The sequence below is a fragment of the Sapajus apella genome, unplaced genomic scaffold, assembly GCF_009761245.1.
Source record: "Sapajus apella isolate SASKATOON/1434 unplaced genomic scaffold, GSC_monkey_1.0 scaffold49, whole genome shotgun sequence".
In the NCBI taxonomy this organism is placed as follows: Eukaryota; Metazoa; Chordata; class Mammalia; order Primates; family Cebidae; genus Sapajus; species Sapajus apella.
In genome coordinates, this window is record NW_022436989.1 from 12,027,572 (window position 1) to 12,052,506 (window position 24,935).

At 44.6% G+C, this 24,935-nt stretch overlaps 1 protein-coding gene across 1 annotated transcript in view; it reads left to right on the forward strand.

The window, feature by feature from the left end:
• Window positions 1-24,645, forward strand: part of GNG4 (G protein subunit gamma 4) — an 81,998-nt gene extending 57,353 nt beyond the window's left edge. The window contains exon 4 of the mRNA XM_032242293.1: window positions 23,917-24,645. Within this exon, the coding sequence (XP_032098184.1) occupies window positions 23,917-24,045 (129 nt within the window). The 3' untranslated portion in view covers window positions 24,046-24,645. The remainder of the gene's footprint in view (window positions 1-23,916) is intronic.
• The last annotated feature ends 290 nt before the right edge of the window (window positions 24,646-24,935 follow it).

Genomic DNA, 24,935 nt, shown 5'->3' on the forward strand with positions numbered 1-24,935 from the left:
TGGATTTTCCAAGGAAGAAGAAAAGGCCAGGCCCCTACTGACCACATGGTGAGAATGCAGAGCAGGTGAATGTGCACACACAGGGGAACAGGCTGCATGGGAGGAATCATGGCAACCCCCAGGCCCATAGAGCTGGCTCCTGGGTGAGAGCACAACAGATGGGGACCCAGAGAGGACATCCCAGGCGAGGGCAGGTGCCAGCAGGAAAACAAGGGAGCCCCCGGAATGGCAGGGTATATGGCCAACTATCAGGCCCACCACCAGGCTCTGTAGCTTACTGTGCTCAGGAGAGTGTCTAAGGAGGAAGGAAGGAGAAGATGGCGTTTGCCGCCCAAGAAAATAAAGGGGAGGTCTGTCACTGGGAAGAGAAAGGAAAATATAACTGCATTAAGCAGTTCTGGGGTTGCAAATGTAAGAAACAGTAATAGCGCCAACTCAGAGAGGCTTGCATGATTTGTGGAGGAAAATGTAGCTGAAATACTCATTATGGTCTTGAAGTTCTGTTTGTCCCCATTTGCACAAAAGCACAAGTGCAAATATAGATTTTTTTTTTAGTAGGGGATGTAGATCGAGGCTTTATACCACGTAGCCCACAGCGAGACCTTAAACCCACACCCAGTGTGGTTCAGAGATCTCCCTGCCTCCATTCGTTTAATGTTTATTGAGAATCCCCTGCTGCTTGGCCTTTCTCCCAAATTACCACGCCACCCCATGTGACTCTTTTCCATCTTGCCTAGAAGCACATCAAAGCATTTCCCAACAAAGACGTGTGTTCTTTGCAAACTCTTAGCAGCAGCTAAAAACATGTAATGTTCTCTAGGTTGTCACAAGCCTGAGGAGGATTCACCATAGAACCTGTATAGCCTCACAAAAAAGCACAAAGCTTGGAAAATAATACACAGATTTCTAAAAAAGAAATAGGCTGGGCACAGTTGCTCATGCCTGTAATCCCAGCACTTTGGGAGGCCAAGGTGGGCAGATCATCTGAGGTCGGGAGTTTGAGACCAGCCTGGCCAACATGGTGAAACCCTATCTCTACTAAAAATACAAAAATTAGCCAGGCGTGGTGGCAGGTGCCTGTAATCCCAGCTACGCGGGAGGCTGAGGCAGAAGAATCTCTTGAACCTGGGAGGCAGAGATTGTAGTGAGCCAGCCTGCAAGATAGAGCAAGACTCCATCTAAGAAAGAAAGAAAGGAAGGGAGGGAGGGAAGGAGGGAGGGGAAAAGAGAAAAAGAGCGCATGAAAGATGAATTTTGGAAACTATATGGGTTCACAGGGAAAGAATACCATCATAGCCTTATTCTTTTTCTCACCCATTAGAAGTTCAAACAATGTAAAACTCTATTAGAAAAGTGCATATGTGACATTGATGACTAAATAGAGAAAATCTGACAAGTGGTTATGGCAGGTCTGAGCTGGGCAAAGTGCAAGAGGCCTCACTGGAGAAAACAGTTTCTGAAGCCAGCCTGTGCAGCCACAATGCAGAGTTCAGCCGCTGGGAAGTGTTCTCCCACGCAGAGCTCCCAGGCGGAGCCAGGACTCAGGCTCCCAGGCGGGCTTCCACGCTGCCTTCCACTTGGCCTCCCTCAGGGTACCCTGATTCTCCTGCCCCAGAGGAAAGGGAAATTGCAGACAGTGGGGTCAACCCCATGACTGTGACTCAAGAGGCTCTGGGGTGGACAGACACCCTTGAGCAAGCCCAACTTTCAGCCAGGGACTAGAAGCAACTGATGGAATGGCCATGGAACACTGGCCAAGGAACATCATGCCCAGTCTCGTTTGCCCTGGCAGGGAATTTCAACATTCATGGGGTCGGTGTGCTCACCATTCCTACAAGGGCTGTCCTTAGGCTGGGATTAATTTTGTAAGCACAAGCTTTATTTGCTGAGTGTTGACAGATCAGTGTACTGTTGGGCCTGGGCTCTACAGACTACTGGAAATATGAGTGCAGGAAGAGAAGAATTTCAGGTGATGTTTAGGAGTTCAGTCAAGGTGGCGGCAAAAATATTAAAGGAAAAGTATTAGTCTCAAACCCTTTTAGGAAGCCTAAAGGTTTTTTCTACAGTTCTTGGCTGAAGGCAGCCCTGTCCCCTTAGTTAAATAAATTAAAGCAGAAACCAAGGAATTTGAGGAGTTTACCTAACTGTTTACTCATGTAACCTTAAAACTAACCAGTGAGCCGGATGGCCGCCCCCCAGGTTCACGTGATTCTCCTGCCTCAGCCTCCCAAGTAGCTGGAATTACATGCCTATGCCGCCACGCTCAGTTAATTTTTGTATTTCTAGTAGAGACAGGGTTTCACCATGTTGACCAGGCTGGTCTTGAACTCCTGACCTCAAATGATCCTCCCATCTTGGCCTCCCAAAGTGCTGAGATTAGGTACTTGTTTTAAAATTTTTGAAAAATGCTGACGAGTATAAAAAGGATTATTGGAATGATCTATAATCACTACCTTTTGATTTTTCCATGGATATGTTTTACATTTATTATAAAACTGTGGCCATGATGTACATTTATTGCTTTTTTGTAACCTGATTTATCACTGAACAGTATATTGTGATCATATATCCAGGCCAGGAGATATTCTCCTAAAATGTCCTTTTTAATCTCTGTTTTCCCCATCATCTGATGTACAGTAATTTATTTAACCGGTCTCCTATCCTTAGACATTTCAGTTATTTCCAACTATGAGTCTTTATTTTTAGGGAAGCGCTGCAGCAAGCTGATAGATAAAATTTTCACGCCTGATTATTTATTTAGGATTAATTCCCAGGGACTGAAAAATCTCTTGGCCCAAAGAGATATTTATATATACTGTCAGGCACTACATAAAAATATTTTAGTCAACAACAGACTGCATATATGACAGCGGCCCCATAAGATTCTAGTACTGTATATTTTTTGGCCCGGCATGGTGGCTCATGCCTGTAATCCCAGCACTTTGGGAGGCCGAGGTGAGCAGATCACTTGAAGTCAGGAGTTCAAGACCAGCCTGGAAAACATGACGAAACCCTGTCTTTACTAAACATACAAAAATGAGCCGGGTGTGGTGGCACACCTGTAGTCCCAGCTTCTCAGGGGGCTGAGGCATGAGAATCACTTGAACCCAGGAGGCAGAGGTTGCAGTGAGCTGAAAACACACCACTGCACTCCAGCCTGGGTGACAGAGCTAGACTCTATCTCAAAAAAGAAAAAAACAAAACAACTCTGGTATTGTATTTTTACTGTACCTTTTCTATGTTTAGATACATAAATGCTTACCATTGTGTTACAATTGCCTGCAGTATTCAGTACAGTCACATTCCTGTAATCCCAGCACTTTGGGAGGCCAAGGCAGGAGGATCACTTGAGCTCAGGAATTTGAGACCAGGCTGGGCAACATAGTGAGACCCTATCTCTACTAAAAATTCAAGAAAGTTAGCTGGATGTGGTGCACACCTGTAGTCCCAGCTACTTGGGAGGCTGAGGTAGAAGGATTGCTTGGGCCCAGGAGTTCCCTGATTATGCCACTGCACTCCAGCCTGGATGAGAGAGTGAGACCCTGTCTCAAAATAATTAATTAATTAGTTAATTAAAATTTTAAAAGTTTGTAGCCTAGGAGCAATAGGCTATACCCTATTGTGTAATAGGTTTGTGGAAGTAACTCTATGACGTTCTTACGATGATGAAGTCACCTCACAAGGCATTTGTCAGACCACATCCCTGCCATTAAGCAACACGTGACTAGGTACATAAGAAAGTGTTTGAATCGATATCAAATTTCCTTATGGAAAGGGATATCAATTTATATTTTTATCAGTAATGTATGTCTGTTTTCCCAAACTCTCCCCAAAACACCATTCATTATGCCATACCAATTTAACAGATAATAATGGTAATAGCCAACGCTTACTGAGTGTTCACTATGTGCTGTTCTGAGCAAGTCACATTAAATTCACTCAATTCTCATAGCAGTCCAATGAAGTGGATACTCTAATTATATAAAGTAGGAAACTGAGGCCTATAAAGATTAATTAACTTGCCAAAAATTCAGCAGCTGGCAAGTGGTGATAGCCCAGGGCTGGGAAATCAGGGAGTCTATCTCCAAAGCCTTCACTCTCAGTCTTTATGTCATACCATCTCTTTATTGCTGACACCTTGTTATTTTAACATAGATTTCATTGACTGTTACTGGGCTTTAATTAATTCTTCTTTTGCTAATTGGCTATTCCTACCCTTTACCCAATTTTCTATAGTAGTAGTGTAGAATTTTCTAAGGCTGGCACAGTGGCTCACACCTGTAATCCCAGTACTTTGGGAGGGCAAGAAAGGAGGATTGCCTGAGCCTAGGCAACATGGTAAAAACCCATCTCTACTCCATATGTGTGTGTGTGTGTGTGTGTGTGTGTGCATATACACACATATGCACATATATATTTCTTATATATATATGTGTATATATACACACATATATATATATTTCTTATAAACACACACACACAGAAAATGAGCCAGGTGTGGTGGCATGTACCTGTAATCCTAGCTGGAGGCTGAGGTGGGGGGATCACCTAAACCTGGGAGGTTGAGGATGCGGAGAGCCAAGATTGTGCCACTGCACTCCAACCTGGGTGACAGAGTGAGACCCTGTCTTTTAAAAATGTATTTGGGCTGGGTGCGGTGGCTCACGCCTATAATCCCAACACTTTGGGAGGCTGAGGCAGGTCGATCACCTGAAATCAATGTTAAAATGCATGCTCTGAATGAAGAGACCCCCCCCAAAACAGACTTTGTGTGAGCAACAAGGCTGTTTATTCAACCAGGTGCAAATGGGCTAGGTCCAAAAAGAAAGTCAGTAAAGGGCGGTGCGATAGGAGTTGGTATTATAGGTTTGGGGTAGGCAGTGGAAAGTTACAGGTTACAGTTCTGGGTGGTTTTTGCAAGCAGGGAGGAGGTTGTAGGGTCTGAAGTGACGAGGTTGACCAAGGTTGGTTACAAAGCCCAATTGCCTTATCAATTGAGGTGGGAATAAGGAACAATAGAAGAATGTCTCAAGTTAATTAGGCACCGAAAGGGTGGATCATTTCTTCTCCTTTTGCGGTTTTCCAGTTACTTCAGACTGGAACTTTAGTTCCAGGAACTCATCTGGAGTGTCCGTGCAGGTCACAGGAGTTACCATGGCGTCCATGGCGCCATCAGTCAGCCTAAAAGACCTTTCAGTCAGGAGTCCGAGATCAGCCTGGCCAACATGGTAAAACCCCGTCTCTACTAAAAATACAAAAATTAGCTGGGCGTGGTGGCGTATGCCTGTAATTCCAGCTACTCTGGAGGCTGAGGCAGGAGAATCGCTTGAACCCGGAAGGCAGAGGTTGCAGTGAGCCAAGATGGCGCCATCGTACTCCAGCCTGGGGGACAAGAGCAAAACACCGTCTCAAAAAAAAAAAAAAGAAGAAGAGCTGAAACTAATGAGTTGAAAAGGGAGGTAAAAAAGCTAAGGAAAGAATTGGAGGGGGATGGGAACACCATTGGAAAGAGTAGAGTGTCACACATGCTGTGGAAAACCGCAGTGATCACCTAGAGCAGGCTTCAGAAAGGCACACAGGAAATGAAACAGATGGAGTGTCAGACTGGAGCAATTAGAAGGTGATAGAAATCCAGACTGACAACAGCATTCCCACATTTGTATTCGAATGTTCCTGGCAGAGAGAATAAACGGAATAGAAAATACTCGAGTATTTTCCATAAAACGGCTTCATTAAATAAAGGAAGACCTGAATCTGCAGGTCCAAACTGTTTGCGATATTCCAGAAAAGAGTGTGAGAGAAATGATCAACGCTGAGACACAAATACTGCTGAGGTACTTAATCTCAAAAGGGAAGAGTCACCTCCCCACCAAAAAATCAGTCAATAGCAAAAAGCAAAACAAAAACAATACTAATAATAAAGAGCCCGTTAAGAATCTAGGCAGACGGGAGTGGACATGGTGGCTCATGCCTGTAATCCTAGAACTTTGGGAGGCTGAGGCAGGTGGATCACCTGAGGTCAGGAGTTTGAGACCAGCCTGACTAACATAGTGAAACCCTGTCTCTATGAAAAATACAAAAATTGGCTGGGCGTGGTGGCAGGCGCCTGTAATCCCACTTACTTGGGAGGCTGAGTCAGGAGAATCACTTGAACCCTGGAGGAGGAGGTGGCAGTGAGCTGAGATAGAACCATTGCACTCCAGCCTGGGCAACAAGAGCAAAACTCCATCAAAAAAAAAAAAAAAAGAATATAGGCAGAAGAAGCAGTCACTTAGGACAAACACCCCTAACTTTGATTACGTTCTTTTTCTTTCTTTCTTTCTTTTTTTCTTTTTTAAGGCAGGGTCTCATTCTGTCACCCAGGCTGGAGTGCAGTGTTGCAGTCTTGACTTATTGCAGCCTCCACCTCTCAGGCTCAAGCAATCCTCCCACCTCAGCCTCCCAAGTAGCTGGTACTACAGGTGCGAACCACCACACCCAGCCAGTACAAATTTTTGTACTTTTGTAGAGAACAGGTTGTGCCATGTTGCTCAGACTGGTCTCCAACTCCTGAACCCAAGCAATCCACCCGCCTTGGCCTCCCAGAATGCTGGGATTACAGGCATGAGCCACCACACCTAGCCTGGATATATTCTTAATATGTGTTAGGTGCTTGAATTTTCATGACAGCCCTGAGATGTTGGTGCGATGTGTACCACATTGCACAGACAAGAAACCAGGCCTGGGCCAGGTGCAGTGGCTCACGCCTGTCATCCCAGCATTTTGGGAGGCCAAGGTGAGAGGATCACTTGAGGTCAGGAGTTTGAGACCAGCCTGGCCAACATGGTAAAACTCCATCTCAACTAAAAATACAAAAATTAGCTGGGCATGGTGGTGAGCACGTAGTCCCAGCTACTTGGGAGGCTGAGGAAGGAAAATTGCTTGAACCCAGGAGGAGAAGGTTTCAGTGAGCCAGGATCACCACTGCACTCCAGCCTGGACAACAGAGGAAGACTCCGTCTCAAAAAAGAAAAAAGGAGGCTGGGAGTAGTGGCTCACACCTGTAATCCCAGCACTTTGGGAGGCCAAGGCAGGTGGATCACAAGGTCAGAAGTTTAAGACAAGCCTGGCCAAGATGTTGAAACCCCATCTCTACTAAAAATACAAAATTTACCTGGGTGTGGTGGTGGGCACCTGTAATCCCAGCTACTCGGGAGGCTGAGGCAGGAGAATCGCTTGAACCCCGGGGGGCGGAGGTTGCAGTGAGCTGAAATCGCACCACTACACTCCAGCCTGGGCAACAAGAGTGAAACTCTGTTTCAAAAAAAAACCAAAAAAACAAAAAAGAAAGAAAACAAGTCCAGAGTTGTCATTTGATGAAGAAATGATACAAACCCAGAACCTTGGATACTATCATTACACTACACTGCCTCACCCACAAAGGAGGAAAAATATCAATCTGCACAACACTTCACTGCAGTTCTGAAGGTGTCAGCCTAAGAAGAAACAGCATCTACAACGAATTCTTTACCCAACCAAGTGGCCATTTATGTCCACGGCAACATAGGTACACTCTCAATTATGCAGCAATTTAAGTATAATGCAAATATGTGCTGATTTTCTTTAGCAAACTTATTTCATTTTATTCCATTGAATTTCACTAAAGGAGATACAGATGTGCATAATTATGTTAATTTACACATAATAATATACATTAAGATTATAAGAAAGCTTCTGAGAAAATTCTCGCTCAGTCACAAGGAGCAGGGGCTGAGGGTCTTGCACGTGTCTATACCCACACACAGAGTCATAGGAGGCATTGGTCACACCAAAGGATGGGCTTCATGTACTTGGAACAGCTCAGTCACATGTTTTAATACGGGGTCTGTTGCAGGTATGATGGCTAGGGCCAACATCATGGGCACTAAAGGAATTTGCCAAGGCAGTCATAGGTTGTTGTTTTTTTTTTTTAAAAAAAGCAAATTTATTAAAAGGAAAGTATGTTGCAAGAACGCAACGGGCAGCACAGCAGAAAAGGAACTGTCTTCAAAGAGGCAGGGGCTGGAAGTTGTATAGGGTCATGCTGGAGGGGTTTCATACAGTTAGAGTCCTTCTGCTGGGGCTGCATGCTTGGGAACACGATATCGTGCAAGCAGGCTGTTTGTGGTTAGCCGCCTCCCAGAACAATTATTCTCCCCAACCTGGGACGCCTTCCTCCTTGTTGCTTACTTATCAGGATTCCACAGGGCCCAAATCAATATTATAGAAACAGGATCAGATGAGACAATCCGTGTGTCACCTATGAATAGACTCAAAAGAATTGGAAGTAAGATCTTAAAGAGAGATCTGTACATCCATGTTACTAGCAGGTTATTCACAATAACGAAGGCACTGAAGCTATCTAAATGTCTGTCGACAGATAAATGGGTAAACAAAATGTAGTATATACATACAACACAATATTGTTGAGCCTTAGAAAGGAAGGCAACTCCAACACATGCGACAACATGAATGAACCTTCAGGACCAGCCACAAAAAGACAAAATCTTGAATTCCACCTATATGAGGTACCTAGAGTAGTCAAATTCATAGATACAGAACAGAGAATGGTGATCTCCAGGGGCTGTGGGGAGGAGAGAATGGAGAGTTGTTTAATAGAGGCAGAGCTTCAGTTTTGCAAGTTCTGGAGAGGAATGGTACTAATAGTTGCACAAGAATGTGAATATACTTAATCTACTGAACTGTCTACTTAATAGTTAAGACAATATGTTTTATATCATGTATGTTTTTATAGAAATACACATATGTGTATATATGTACACATATACTTGTATAAACATATGGTCCTATAATTAAAACATTTTTTATGCTGGGTGCAATGGCTTACGTCTGTAATCCTGGCACTTTGGGAGGCCAAGGTGGGAGAATTGCTTGATCTCAGGAGTTTGAGAACAGCCTGGGAAGCATAATGAGACCCCATCTCTACTGAAATTATTTTTAATTAGCTGGACATGGTGGTATGTGCCGACTCAGGAGGCTGAGGCAGAAGGATCACTTGAGCCCAGAAGATAGAGGCTGCATTGAGTTCCGATCACATCACTGCACTCCAGCCAAGGCAACAGAGCAAGACTTTATTTCAATAATAATAATAATAATACCTTTAAAAAAAAAAAAAACAAGCTGGGTGCAGTGGCTCACACCTATAATCCCAGCAATTTGGGAAGCCCAGGCTGGTGGATCACGAGGTCAGGAGTTCAAGACCAGCGTGACCAACATGGAGAAACCCCATCTCTACTGAAAATACAACATTAGCTGAGCATGGTGGCACATGCCTGTAATCCCAGCTACTCGGGAGGAGGAGGAAGGAGAATTGCTTGAACCTGGGAGGCAGAAGTTGTGCTGAGCCAAGATCATGCCATTACACTCCAGCCTGGGCAACAAGAGCAAAACTCCATCTCAAAAAAAAAATGTTTTCAAGACGAAATTATCTCCAAATCCAGTTTCCATCACTAGAGAGCATCCAGAACCAACACGTCTTCGTGCTGTTGGATCTGCTATGGCAGAGGACTTCATGTTCATCAGGATGAATATTAGTATCCCTCTGAGTCTGCACGAGATTGGGCTGGACACATCCTTCATAGCCCTTGTCAGGGCACCACGCATGCCCAGATCTTCAGTGCTCGCACCGTCGCATTCCCACTAGATAGCACTGCCATTTTCCCCGGTCTCTCCAGTCTTTTAGAGCAGCGGTCCCCAACCTTTTTGGCACTAGGCACTGGTTTCATGGAAGACAATTTTTCCACAGGCGGTGGGGGCTGGTTTGGGGGTGATTCAAGCATGTTACATTTATTGCGCACTTTACTGCTATAATTATTCCATACTCACCATAATGTAGAATCAGTGGAAGCCCTAAGCTTGTTTTCCTGCAACTAGACAGGACAGGTGTTGGGAGACAGTGACAGATCATCAGGCATTAGATTCTCATAGGAGCATGCAAGCTAGATCCCTCGCGTGCACAGTTCACAACAGGTTTCACGCTCCTGTGGGAGTCTGAGGTCTCTGCTGATCTGAGGAGTCAGAGCTCAGATGGTAATGCTCACTTGCACACCGCTCACCTCTGCTCTGCAGCCTGGGTCCTAACAGGCCACGCACTGGTCCTGGTCCATGGCCACGGGGTTGGGACCCCTGTTTTAGAGTACTGTTGAAAGACAGAACACCCACGATTTCACTCACCGTAGAGACATGAGTCTGAGTCATCACCCTCCAAAGGTGATCTGCCTCAGCAATCCATCGCTAGGATCCAAATGGGCTTTGCCAGGTTATAATATTCAGTCTTACATTCTGCTTCATTCTTTATCAGTGTGATAGACGCAGTCTTCACAATTCTGACTCTTAATAGCCTTCAGATTTGGGCATCAGACAACTTTCTTACTCCATTGACTGAAGGTACCAAATGGTAGAAAGGGACCTCTGTCCATCTGTGTCAGCAGATGGAATGCACACACATCAGTGGGAGCAGCAAAAAGAACACTAGTTCACCAGTGAGGCTGATGTCGAATTCCATGGGAATGACCGGGCAGTCTACTGCCTTCAGCACTGCCTCGTATTTCAAAAGTTCCACCCTGAGAGGCTGTCAAATGTAAGCAAACACAGCCCAACGAAGAGCTTACATCAGCCCATTGTGGTTGTTCTTTATTCCCAGGACCGTTGGGGTTCTTCTAGTCACTGCCACATTGTGTTTTTATTTGTTTGTGTTTTGAGATGGAGTCTCTGTCGCGCAGGCTGGGGTGCAGTGGCACAATCTCGGCTCACCGCAACCTCTGCCTCCCTGGTTCAAGTGATTCTCCTGCCTCAGCCTCCTGAGTAGCTGGGATTACAGGCGCCCACCACCACCAAGCCCAGCTTTTGTATTTTTAGTGGAAACGGGGTTTCACCATGTTAGCCATGCTGGTTTCAAACTCCTGACCTCAGGTGATCTGTCTGCCTTGGCCTCCCAAAGTGCTGGGATTACAGGCGTGCTACTGCACCCGGTCGACTGCCACGCTGTTTTTTTAACCTCTGACTTATTCAGAGACGACCTTCCTGTTCAGGATTGCCAGCTCCATGGCCCAGGTGGTCTCCTGCTTCCTCTGGACTCTGCACATACACGTGTGTAACATGGTATCCAGGCAGCTGACTAAATTGAAATAATTTCCACACCAGGATGGCATGGTATGAAAGAAATTACAGTGGTTATTCAATCAATGTAAACTTAGAATTAAGAATAACTATGGTGACCACTTTTACAAAATGCAATTTTTATCATTCTTCTCAGAAATCTATATGATGTAAAAATAAGTATTTGTTAGTAGTAGACTGTGACAATTCTAGAAAATACTTACATCAGGCCAGGTGCGGTGGCTCACATCTGTAATCTCAGCCCTTTGGGAGGCCAAGGCAGGTGGATCATGAGGTCAGGAGTTCGAGACCAGCCTGACCAAGATGTTGAAATCCCATTTCTACTAAAAATACAAAAATTAGCTGAGTGTGGTGGTGCACATCTGTGATCCCAGCTACTCAGGAGGCTGAGGCAGGAGAATCGCTTGAACCTGGGAGGCAGAGGCTGCAGTGAGCCTAGAGTGCACCACTGCACTGCAGCCTGGGTGACAGAGAGAAAAAAAAATTACATTAAAATGGGTGAGGGAGAAAAGAGGAGGGTATAAATATGGCAACCTGTAAGTCGAAGGGTCTTTGTTGCAAATAACAGAAGCTTACCCTGGCTGAGTAAATATAAATGAATTTAGTTAGTTAGTTGGTTTCAATTTTAACTTTAGGTTCAGGGGTACGTGTGCAAGTTTGTTATGTGGGTAAATTGCATGTCGTTGGGGTTTGGTGTACTAATAATTTCATCCCCCAGGTAGTCAACAGAGTACCCAATAGGCAATGTTTAAGCCCTTACCTTCCTCCCCATCTCACCCCTCAAGTAGGCCTTGGTGTCTCTTGTTCCCATCTTTGTGACCATGTGTACTCAATGTTTACCTCCCACTTATAAATAAGAACATGTGGTATTTGGTTTTGTGTTCCTGCATTAATTCAATTAGGATAATGGCCACCATCTGTATTTATGTCATTGCAAAGGACACAATTTCATTCATTTTTATAGCTGCATCATATTTCATAGTGTATATATACTATATTTTCTTTATCCAGTCCACTGTTGATGGACATCTAAGCTGATCATAAAAGGAATTTATTAAAGGAGTTTTGATTAGCTTGTAAAATTGTTAGAAAGTCTAGAGAAGTGGGCTTAAGATTCATCTTCAGGCCAGGTGCAGTGGCTCACGCCTGTAATTCCAGCACTCTGGGAGGCCAAGGTGGGTGAATCACGAGGTCAGGAGTTCAAGATCAGCCTGATCAATATGGTAAAACCCTGTCTCTACTAAAAATTCAAAAATTAGCCAGGCATGGTGGCATGCACGCACCTGTAGTCCCAGCTACTCGGGAGGCTAGGCAGCAGAATCGCTTGAACCCAGGAGGCGGAGGTTGCAGTGAGCCAAGATTGTGCCACTGCACTCCAGCCTTGGTGACAGAGTGAGACTCTGTCTCAAAAAAAAAAAAAAAAAAGATTCGTCTTCTGGGAACAGCACTCAAAACAACACTGCAGAACACTCTGAGGACGGAACTGCTGCAACCACCACCCCGCACTGCGTGCTGCAGTTTGAACCACTGTCACTCTGAGCCAGGAACTCAACCTTCTAGCCAGGGCTACTGCCACTGCCACCAGAACAAAAGCTCCTAATGTCTTCCCTCTCAGATCTCTCATCAAAGTCTGCCACATGTATGTCAGATAGACAGAAGCAAAGTCACATGTGTCAGGTTGCAAGAGGTTCTGGGAAGGTGAGTATTTAACATCTTCAGATCTATTAGGAGAAATAATTGTTTCCCCACAGTAGGACTCATAAAAGCAGATAATTCCTCCAACCAGAGAAGGGGTTCAGTTACTAGAGGAAAACATGCATGATCAGTGTAGCCAATTTCCTCATATTTCATAGGGGTGAATCAATAAATATAACTTCATTTCTAAAATTGATTAACATTATAAACATATTAAGGCTATAAAGAGAAAATGCTTTTTTTTAAAGACAGAGTCTCACTCTGTTGCCCAGGCTGGAATGTAGTAGAGCAATCTCTGCCCACTCCAACCTCTGCCTCCTGGGTTCAAGAAATCCCAGGTAAGCAACACTATGCCCAGCTAATTTTTATATTTTTAGTAGAGATGGGGTTTCACTATTTGGCCAGGCTGGTCTCAAATTCCTGACCTCAGGTGATTCACCCACCTCAGCCTCCTAAAGTGCTGGGATTACAGGCATGAGCCATCGTGCCCAGCCTATACTTCTTAATTTCTGGAGGACAAGAAATAAAGACAATGGAACATAAACTAGAAAACAAAAAAGAATGTAAAAGTTTCAAAAAGCAAAATAAAACAGGAACAATACTAGATATGTCTATCTTAATACTAACTGTTAAGTGGGAAAACTAATTTCGATTCTCAGATTTAACCTTTAGAAAGAATATATTTTGCATTAGACATAGACCTAAAATAAAGTGACTCAAGTTGAATGTAAAAGGATGGGCAAAAATATACTGGATATATTCAGTATACAAAAGATGTATATGAGGAAAATGACAGAATTCTGAGGGAAGAAATCAAAGATCTAAATAAATGGAGAGATAGTCCATGCTCATGGATAAGAAGACTCGATATAGTTAAAATAGCAGTTTTTCCCAACTCAATCTGTAGAGTCAATGTGATCCCAATCAAAATCCCTACAAATTTTTTCTTTCTTTCCTTCTTTCTTTTTCTTTCTTTTTCTCTCTCTGTCTTTTCTCTCTTTTTTTCTCTCTCTCTTTCTTTTCTTTTTTTTTTTTCTCTCTCTCTCTCCCTCTCTCTCTTTCAATCTCTCTCTCCTTTCATCTCACTCTTGCCCAGGCTGAAGTGCAGTGGTGCGATCTTGGCTCACTGCAACCTCCACCTCCTAGGTTCAAGCAATTCTACTACTTCAGCCTCCTGAGTAGTTGGGATTATAGGCACATGCCACCATGCCCAGCTAAGTTTTGTATTATTGGTAGAGATGGGTTTCACCATATTGGGCATGCTGGTCTTGAACTCCTGACCTCAAGTGGTCCACCTGCCTCAACCTCCCAAAGTGCTGGGATTACAGGCATGAGCCACTGCACCCGGACCCACAGTCCCAGCAAATGTTATCTTATGGATATTGACAAAATGATTTTAAAGTTTATATAGAAAGGCAAAAGACCCAAAATAGCCAATAAAATACCGAAGGAGAAAAACAAAGTTGGAGAACCGACACTACCTGACTGAAAGACTTACTATAAAACTACAGTAATTAAGACAATGTGATATTGGTGAAAGAGTAGACATGTAGATCAGTGGAACAGACTAGAGAGCCCAGAAATAGACCCATAAAAATATAGCCAACTGCTCCTTCCTTTTCATATACAAAGAAACAAAAATAAAAGAAAAAAATATATAGCCAACTGATCTTTGACAAAGGTGCAAAGCCAATACCATGAAGGAAAGATAGTCTTTTCAACAAATACCACAAGAACAACTTAACATTCACGTGCCAAAAATGAATCTACACATACACCTTTTACATTTTATAAAAATTAAAATGAATTACAGACATAAATATAAAAGAGAACATTACTTATGGTTTAATTAGCTTGTGCTGCTGTAACAGAATGCCACAGACTGGGTAATTCATGATGCACAGAAATTTATTAACTCATAGTTCTGGGGGCTGGGAAGGGGTCGCATCTGGTGAGGGGCTGCTTCCGTGTTACTCCATGGCAGATGGCGGAAGGGCAAGGAGAGAGGCACAGAGAGGCAAAAGGGGCCGAACCCATCCTTTTATAAGGAGCCCCTTCCCATGTTAGCAGCATTAATCCGTTCATGAGGACGGAGCCCTGATCACCTAATAACTTCTCAGTAGGCCTCACCTCCTAACATGGTTGCACTGTTTCCAGAACATGCTTTTGAGAGACAACACTTTGAAACCACAGCAATGTATAATGGCATCCATTTAGCCACAAACCTGCAGGTGTTGCCATTCTCATTTGTAGGAATGAAAGCTGAGTGCCTGGAGTGTCCATCTTGTCCAGGATGGTAAACTTGCAAAATGATGGAATTATGGCTTTCCTTTTGGAAATTCGGGGAATATCAAAACTGAGAGATAGTCAGAGGAGACAAACACTGACCTGTCAAAAGGGCTTGAAGTCAAGGTCCAGGGCGGATCTAGGTCAATCATATTCTAAACAAGTGAGGGCTTTGCTCTTCCTGTGCTGAAGGCCGTGTCAGAACTACGCTTACTTAAGTTAATTTGGTGATATTACAAACTCTCCTTAAGCATCTTAGATTTAGTCCCCAATGTGCAATCAACTTTTGATGTGGAGAAGCCTATGCTGAAGGTAGTTCATGGTGGCTAGTCCACTATTACGGACATTTGACTTAAAGACTCAAAGACAGACTCTATTGAATTATTCTTCTATTCATACATATTGCCCACTCTCCGCTCCCTGGTTTTCACCTTCAGGTATAACCTAACCCACTCTCTGCTTGATGTTGGCTGTGGCCTAGGACCCACCCACTGGGTGGAAGCCTCTCCCCACACAAGCCATTCACCAACGAGTGAGCATTGCCTGTATTGACCGGGAACAGTACAAAGTAGTTACTGGGATCCACTGAAAGCCATAATGTCAAAGTATCTAGCCGGATGCGGTGGCTCATGCCTGTCATCCTAGCACTTTGGGAGGCCGAGGCGGGTAGATTGCCTAAGCTCAGGAGTTTGAGACCAGCCTGACCAATTTGGTGAAACCCTATCTCTAGTAAAAATACAAAAAATTAGCCAGGCATGGTGGTGTGTGCCTGCAGTCCTAGCTACTCAGGAGGCTGAGGCAGGAGAATTGCTTGAACTCAGGAGGCGGAGGCTGCAGTGAGCTAAGGCGGTGCCACTGCACTCCAGCCTGGGCAACAGAGCGAGATTCTGTCTCCAAAAAAAAAAAAGTAAGACAGTATCTAGAGATTGCCCCTAGGAACTGGTATGTGGGTCTCAAATGCGTCCTGATGTTAGGAGGAAAAAAAAAAAAGCACAAGAATTCACCCTGCAGTGCTTGCTGAGAATTTAGAGGGGAGGTACATACCTGTAATGTCCCAAGGATCCCGCTGAGGATAAGCAGTGTATGATGTCTTTTAGAGGAGTGTGCACCAAATTTGACCTTGTAAAATAGACCATTACACCATGCTGGCTGCAACCTCGCTGTGCCATTAACTGTAATCTTGCTTTGTTTTCTTGGGGTTGAAGGAGAAACAGACAAAGCCAACAAAGATGTTTTTAATTGATTCCCAGTAGTACTGTGAAATAGACCAGGATTGCTTAGAAATAGGTGTGGGTCTCTGTACTTCAGATGGAAAGGATAAACGCAGTGGCTGTCACAGCCAGAATAATAATTATGTCATCTGTCTTGTCGTGGAATGTGACTATAGTAATTGCGGCATTTTCTCCCATCATTGAAGCTTGTAATTATAGTGCAACTAACAGGATTATGTGCTAACTTGGGCTGTTTTAATCACCTCTTTTACCCTAAAATGTAATGGTAAAATTCCACAGTTGTTCCCAAGCTACCGATTCTTTTCAACATCTGTTATCTTGTAACTCTGACAGTTCAATACTAAGACGGGGATGCACAGAGACGCTCCAGACATTTCATCACAGCGAACTTGAGGGAAAGCAGAATTCAGGCTTGATGAGAAAGCATACACAGTAAAGGAATTTTCAATTTTCTACCAGATGTTAGATGTTTATTGGAAGCTGGCGGCGTCTACAACCCCTATTTGGTATGTGTTGAAGGAAACCTCCCACCATAAACACCAATCTAGGGCTGATTACCAACACTCTCCCTCTCAGCGGAGGGAGGAGGCTTAGATTAATTAATACCTGGATACTGAGCTATCCGTTGGGACGCCACCTTTCATGTGTCAGGCTCATTAAGACAGTCATTACCTATATTTATCTTTTTAGATCACCTTATAATAAACTTCAGGGGTTACCCAGGCAAGATACTTTGGTTATACAAATTATATAGGACTTTAGACACTATGTAAAAAGAGGGGGTCATGAAGATGGAAAACTCCCTTGACTATTTTGCTGTAAGATGACTTTTACTCTATTAGACACAGCTGTGCGTGCATAAGTGGGCCGTTCTTCACAGAGTTACATTTCAGTAATTCTGAGTGCACCTAGGAAATTAATATTGCATGGAACCAACCCAGATCCACACATTCGGTCTTCAACTGAGCACTTCTTGCTTGGCACTAATGCTGGCTTCGTTGTGTGTGCCTTCCTGTTGTCTGGGTGCACAGACAGGACTCAGCAAGCCAGAGGAGTGTAGCTATAACTAAGCAAACACAACTGTGGTCCTAAAGCAACAAAAGGAGGCAATCTGAGAACAATTCATTTTCTTGCAAGAAAAATTGTGGCATCAAGTACAGTATCACCTTTGGGAGGTGATAGAAAAATTCCTAGATTAGACCTGCTTAGACCTGGCCAGGCCAGACCATGAACAGCATGATTGTTAGGGTGTTGCAGCCACTGAGCTGTAAGGGCGGAACATGGGCCCAACCTGACCTCTCCTCTACTGAGCTGTCCCCCAAAGCCCCAACATTTTTTGAGCCCACTCCTTTCTCTTTTTTTGAGACGGAGTCACTCTGTCGCCTAGGCTGGAGTACAGTGGCATGATCTTGGCTCACAGCAACTTCCTGGATTCAAGTGATTCTCCTGCCTCAGCCTCCTGAGTAGCTGGGATTACAGGCACCCGCCACCATGGCCTGGCTAATTTTTGTATTTGTATTTTTAGTAGAGACAGAGTTTCACCATGTTGGCCAGGCTGGTTTTGAACTCCTGACCTCATGATCCACCCGCCTTGGCCTCCCAAAGTGCTGGGATTACAGGTATGAGCCACCGTGCCACGCCAAGCCCACTCCTTTAATGCGTGGCCATGATGTACTGGTTAATAGTGCAGCTTCCCCAGTGAGGAGACCCCTTGAGGTTGCTCCCAGAGAATTAAAAGAGTCAAATCAGACCGTGATGGATGTTGATAACCACATGGGCAGGTAAACTGATCAAGGAGAAGAAAGCTGTCATGGCAGTTTAGCCAGCCAAATTCTGACTAGCCGGATTGTATGTGTAGGCAGAAGGGGATTGACGGGTCACAGCCTAGAGGAAGGAGAGTCTTGGAGACCACAATAGCCCTGTCCATCGCACAATTCTCAGGACTGAGGGAGAGGGGGTGAGTCCCAGCTGAGGACACTTCCTGTCTCTAGGTTAAATGAAATGACCTAAGACATTCTAGGTGGGAGACGCTCCTTCTCTGTGAGCTCCCAGGTAGTTGATCCACAAGGATCTCTCCTCTTGTGCACTGGCTGGGCAGGTGAGAACGTTCCAGACCACTTGAGAATTACGGTTATCATCATCAATCAACAAAGCAGCTGCTGTTGTGTAGCAGCTAAGGATAGATTCTGTATAGAGTGTAGATAATAGATTCTGTATAGTATAGAAGGGATCCCCAGCCCCCAGCACCATGGACCAGTACCAGTCTGTGGCCTGTTAGGAACCAGGCCGCACAGCAGGAGGTGAGCAGCGGGTGGGCAAGTGGAGCTTCATCTGTTTACAGCCGCTCTCCATTGCTCAGATCACCACCTGAGCTATGCCTCCAGTCACATCAACAATGCCATTTGATACTTACAGGAGCACAAACCCAATTGTGAACTTCAGATGTGAGGGATCTAGGTTGTGTGCTCCTTATAAGAATCCTATGACTGATTCTCTGTCACTGTCTCCCATTACCTCCAAATGGGACCATCTAGTTGCAGGAAAACAAGCTCAGGCCTCCCATTGATTCTACATTATGATGAATTGCATATAATTATTTCATTCTATATTACAATGTAATGATAATAGAAATAAAGTACACAATAAATGTAATGCACTTGAATCATCCTGAAACCATCCCTACACCTCCAGTTCGTGGAAAAACTATCTCCCATGAAACCAGTCCCTGGCGCCAAAAAGGTTGGGGATGGCTGTAGTATAGTATAGCTTAGCTTCAAATTCTGGCTTCCTCTCTTTTTTCTTTTTTTTTTGAGACAGAGTGTTGCTCTGTCACCAGGCTGGAGTGCAGTGGTGTGATCTCGGCTCACTGCAACCTCCAACTCCCTGGTTCAAGTGATTCTCCTGCCTCTGCCTCCCAAGTAATTGGGATTACAGGCATGTGCGTGCTACCACGCCCAACTAATTTTTGTATTTTTAGTAGAGACAGGGTTTTACCCAGGATGATCTTGATCTCCTGACCTTGTGATCCGCCCACCTTGACCTCCCAAAGTTCTGGGATTACAGGTGTGAGCCACCACGCCCGGCCTGGCTTCCTCTCTTAATAGATGGGTGACCTTCTTAATCTTTGTGCCTCAGTTTCCTCATCTGTAAAGTGGCTTTAAGAATAGTACTTATGATGTATACTTGAAAATTGCTTGCCAGACACAGTGGCTCATGCCTGTAATCCCAGCACTTTGGGAGGCCAAGGTGGGTAGATCACCTGAGGTCAGAAGTTCAAGACCAGCCTGGCCAACATGGTGAAACCCCGTCCCTACCAAAAATTTAAAAATCAGCCAGGCATGGTGGCAAGAGCCTGTGATCCCAGCTACTCAGGGGGCTGAGGGAGGAAAACTGCTTGCACCCAGGAGGCAGAGGTCGCAGTGAGCTGAGATCGCCCCACTGCACCCCAGTCTGACGACAAAGTGAGACTCCATTTTCAAAAAAAGAAAAAAAAAGAAAATTGCTAAAAGAGTAAATTTTACATGTTTTTACCACAAAGAAAAAAAGGATGTGAGGTAATGGATGTGTCAGTTAGCTTGATTTAGCCATTCCATAATGTATACATGTAACAAAACATCACGCTGTACGCCATAAATATATTCCATTTGTATTTGTCAATTATAAATAAATAAATAGGAATTGTACTTTATTTTTAAAGAGACAGGGTCTTGCTCTGCCACCCAGGCTGGAGTGCAAGAGTGCAGTCATAGCTCACTGTAGCCTTGAACTCCCAGACTCAAGGCCATGTCCCTGCCTCAGCATCCTGAGTAGCTGGGACTGCAGGTATGCACCAGTATGCCTGGCTAATTTTTCATTTTGTGGTAGAGTCTTGCTATGTTGCCCAGGCTAGAATCGTACTTATAGAAGAATTAAATGAAATAGTATATCTGATGCATTTAGCACAGTGCTGGCACTTCAGAAGCACTCAATGTAAATGTTAGCTACTGTTTGTATTACGGTTTTATCCAGCTGCCTTCTGAGCTTGTTCAATATGGGTTGGGCACATAAGATGACCTATTCTGAATGTGCCAGGAAATCGTGTTTCGGGGCCCAGAAGTCCAGCGATTGCCCTCTGGAGAAAGGGGGCAGATTCACCAAGGTGTCCACGGCTGTGTGGGAGTGGACAGATTGTCAGACGCCCCTGTCTCCTTGCCTCTCATCATGGACCCACAGTGGCATGCAAGTGTGCTTTTGTGACATTTCAGCACACATGGATTATTATAATGACTTCATCATGTTTGAGATCACAATGAGATCTTCTAGAGAGCAAGACTCTTGCCTTGTTCTTTCCCTTGCATCCCCAAAGGGTAGATAGTGAATACTTCCTTCCTGAATGAGATAACAAGGCCTATAGAGAATTCAGATGAAACTGGAGCATGTCCAAAAAAAATGAAGTAGCTGAGAAAAGCGAAAACTAGAAAACTGAAGAGGGCATGATAGTCAGATGAGACATTCTTTTTTTTTTTTTTTTGATGGAGTTTCATTCTTGGTGCCCAGGCTGGAGTACAGTGGCACAATCTCAGCTCGCTGCTTGAACTCCCAGGTTTGAGTGATTCTCCTGCCTCAGCCTCCTAAGTGGCTGGGATTACAGGCACCCGCCACCACGCCTGGCTAATTTGTTGTATTTTTAGTAAAGGCAGTGTTTCACCATGTTGGCCAGTCTGATCTCGAACTGCTAACCTCAGGTGATCCACCCGCCTTGGCCTTCAAAAATGCTGGGATTACAGGCATGAGCTACTGCACCTGGGCAAGCCATTCTTAAACGGAGCTCCTGGAAGGGCTCACTGGAGTCAGGGGCCCAGTCCTACCAAACCCAAAAGGACAGTGGCTCCTAGAGGAGGAAAGTGGTTGTTCCGGCATTGCAGCCCTTGTGTGTGTTGCCCAGGCAGCAGTGAAGACCGCTGCCCAGGGGTTGCCAGAGAGGGCCACTGGATGAATTTAGTGGCTGTCCTAACATGGTGGCCGTGAGGAAGACCCGAGACCCCAGCAGTTTCTGCATCTCTGGGCATGATGAGAAGCCAGAGTGGTAACTAAGGAGGTCATGACTCCAGCAGTTGGAGAGGGGCTCAGCTTTCCTTAGAAGGTGGCAGCAAGGGAGGGCTCAATCTCCTGGGCCCGATGGCCCTGAGCTGCAGCACTCACCATGTGATTCCATTCACTGATGTGTCCATCGCAGTCCTCTGGGCCTCAGAGTCTGTTTCCCTAAACTTGTGCTCTGTCTCCACATGGTGGCTTCACAGGCCCCCCACAGGCTCAGTTTTCCCCTAGGCCTCACCCAAATTCCTATATGGGCATTCTGTAAAACACTGCAAACTTCAAACACTCCCATTCAACTCAACATACATACTTTTAGGATCTTAAATACCGACCATGATTCTATTAAAGGTAGAATCATAGACTTTTTAGAGCAAATGACACCTTAGAGCTCTCCAATGCTCCTGAATTTTACAAATGAGGGATGTGAAGCTCAGAAAGGTTGAGCTACTTACCCAAGGTCACACAGCTATCTTAGGGGCAGGGGTAGAACTAGAAGGCTGATGTTCACAGGAATTCATTCCTGCATGCCACATACCTAACAAATGTAGGCTTTGTCAGTATCTAGACTGACTCATCGGCTCAACTTCAAGTTGGTTTCTGTGAGTGATGTGTTTAATTCATTCATTGTATATCTCTGCTAGAATTATTTGTAGTCATTGCCAAAGTCTGGGCTGAAAATCAGAAAATGTTGTAAAATGTTGAAAGATGAGCCTATTTTTAAAGCTCAGAAGGGAATGTGTATGCCTGTGTATCTGGAGGCTTCTAAACATTTTTTTCTTCATCTATGGAACTTTTTTTTTTTTTTTATCATTCTGGGGAAGACTTAGACATTGAATATACTAGAAGGATTTCATTTGACTGCTATGTACTTACCCCTGCCTGTAATCCTTTAATAAACACTCGCAGGCAGAACAGCCTAATTGGCAGGATGAGTTAACGCACAGGCGTGTATTTGCCAAGCACATGACACAGACCATGAACAAAATAAGCTGGGAACTTCCTCTCCCTCTTAGCGAATGCTCGTCCGCACCCTGCTCTGTCCCACCCCTCTCTTCCTCTGGGCTTGAGCTTGGGGACAGTTTGATGCGCAACTGCCATGTGCCCGCAGGCTTCAGATACGCCTGGAAAGAAATGGAGGGGAAAGAACTTTCTGGTCAGGAGCACCTCTCTCAGCAGGGGAGTAGCCACCCCAAGTTAAAACTTATGTGCTGGCTGGGCACAGTGGCTCATGCCTGTAATCCCAGCACTTTAGGAGGCTGAGGCGGGCAGATCACCTGAGGTCAGGAGTTTGAGACCAGCCTGGCCAACATGGTGAAACCCCATCTCCACTAAAAATATAAAACTTAGCCAGGCATGGTGGGTACCTATAATCCCAGCTACTCGAGAGACTGAGGCAGGAGAATCACTTGAACCCAGAAGATGGAGGTTGCAGTGAGCAGAGATCACACCACTCCACTGCAGCCTGGGAAACAGAGCAAGACTCTGCCTCAAAAAATAAATAAATAAAATTAAAACGTGTGTGCTTCTAAAACATAGCTAAATATGAGTTCTATTGAAGGGATGAAGTGTCTCTGTGTGGGTCACAAGAGTGGATTGGAATAAAACAACTAATAATAGTGTTGGAAATAGATGCTGAGACAAAGCATCTTTCGGCAATGCAATTTTTCCTTCCTGGACTGCAGGAAGGGTACCCTCACTAGCCATCTTGCCATGAGAGTACAGTGAACAAGGGAAAGCAGATATATTTATTCCTTATGCATTTGGGGTTGTCCTTACTGCTGTGTCTGATCTCCGTTGATTGGAACGAGATCTCACAATCTAAACTAAAACCCAACTGGGTAACAACTTTAAACTTTTCTAAACAGGTGAAAGAAATGGAGAGGTGGGACAAGCCTGTGAACATGTCCAGCACAGATATCTTGATTAAAATACAAGGACATGGACTATACATACTATGTGCCTGTAAGCATGGCATGTCTAACAGCTACATAGGATAGGGCTTAACAACGAGTTATTAACACACTTATGATTTATTCTTTAACAAGAAAGGAAACTTTAAAGAGGATCTTTTTTATTTCCCACAAATAGTAATAAATATGATCACACTGGCTTGGCCCAGGGCTGCCTTCTGCTTTATTCTTTCAGAAATGGTTTAGCAAAGTCATCGTGAGACTGCTGTGCTGAGCGTCCACTCCTCACCTCCTGGACAGTGCAGTAAGGCTGTCTGGGCCTTCCTGCCGGCCCTCAGTCCTGTCTCCATGCTGACCTGCAATACCAGGGCAGCCTCCCTTGCTTGGAGGCACCCTTCGAACGCACAAGCCCTCCCTCCAGCCTGGGCATGACTTTGTCGTAGGCTATGCACACATACGGCCTATCCCAGGGCTTGTCCCTCTCTACGTGGTCACCTCTTCCCCGGACCCACTCTGTGAAGGGGACTTTAACCCAGCGCCTATGCTCTGTGTCCTCACAGGTCTCCCAGGCAGCTGCGGACCTGCTGGCATACTGTGAAGCTCACGTGCGAGAAGACCCTCTCATCATCCCAGTGCCTGCATCAGAAAACCCCTTTCGCGAGAAGAAGTTCTTTTGTACCATTCTCTAACCCTGTTGGTGATGAAAATGCCTCCTTTTCTGACCGTCAAAGTCCCCTGTAGAGACCATGCATGCACTAAGCCTTAGGGAGCGAGACCCACACCCATCCCTGCCCCGCTGAGGGTGGCCGGGGCTTGTCTTGTGTTTTCATCTGTTTTCTTCGTGCCATTCAATTTCTTTTTTTTTTTTTTTTTTTCTCATTTTCATGTTATTTTCGTTCTTGGGAAAGAAAATTAACACTTTTATAGCCAAATAACAAATGTGCCATGTAAAAATAAGTCTGGACTTAAGAGTTTAAAATTTTTAAACATCAATTCCCAAGTTTATATCACATTAATACATTTCAGTGGATAACTTATTTAAAAAAAAAAAACTCTGCCTAAATATCCCTTATTTACAATATTCAGTATCAAATTAGAGCATTTTGACCAACTGAAATATATAAAGTTTTTATCTACTTTCCTGGAGAAAGCAGCTGCGGAAATTCTCAATTCCCTGTTTTCCATCATCCTAGTAAAAAGACAACAACTCACAGGTTTGGAATGGTTTTCTTTTCTTTTCTTTCCTTCTTTTCTTTTCTCTTTTTTTTTTTTTTTTTTTTTTTTTTTGAGACTGAATTTTACTCTTGTTGCCCAGGCTGGAGTGCAATGGCGCAGTCTCGGCTCACTGCAACCTCTGCCTCCTGGGTTCAAGTGATTCTCCTGCCTCAGCCTCCTGCATTGCTGGAATCACAGGTGTAAGCCACTGTGCCCAGCCTGGAATGGTTTTCTTAGCGTGTCCTCCCAGGGCCGTGGTGCCCAGAGCCCGGTGGATGTCCCTTGTTTCCCATTGGGTGTGGAGTGGTCCTTCTACAAAGGTGGACGGTGGGCGGACAGCAAAGCCAACTTGACTGTGAAAGTG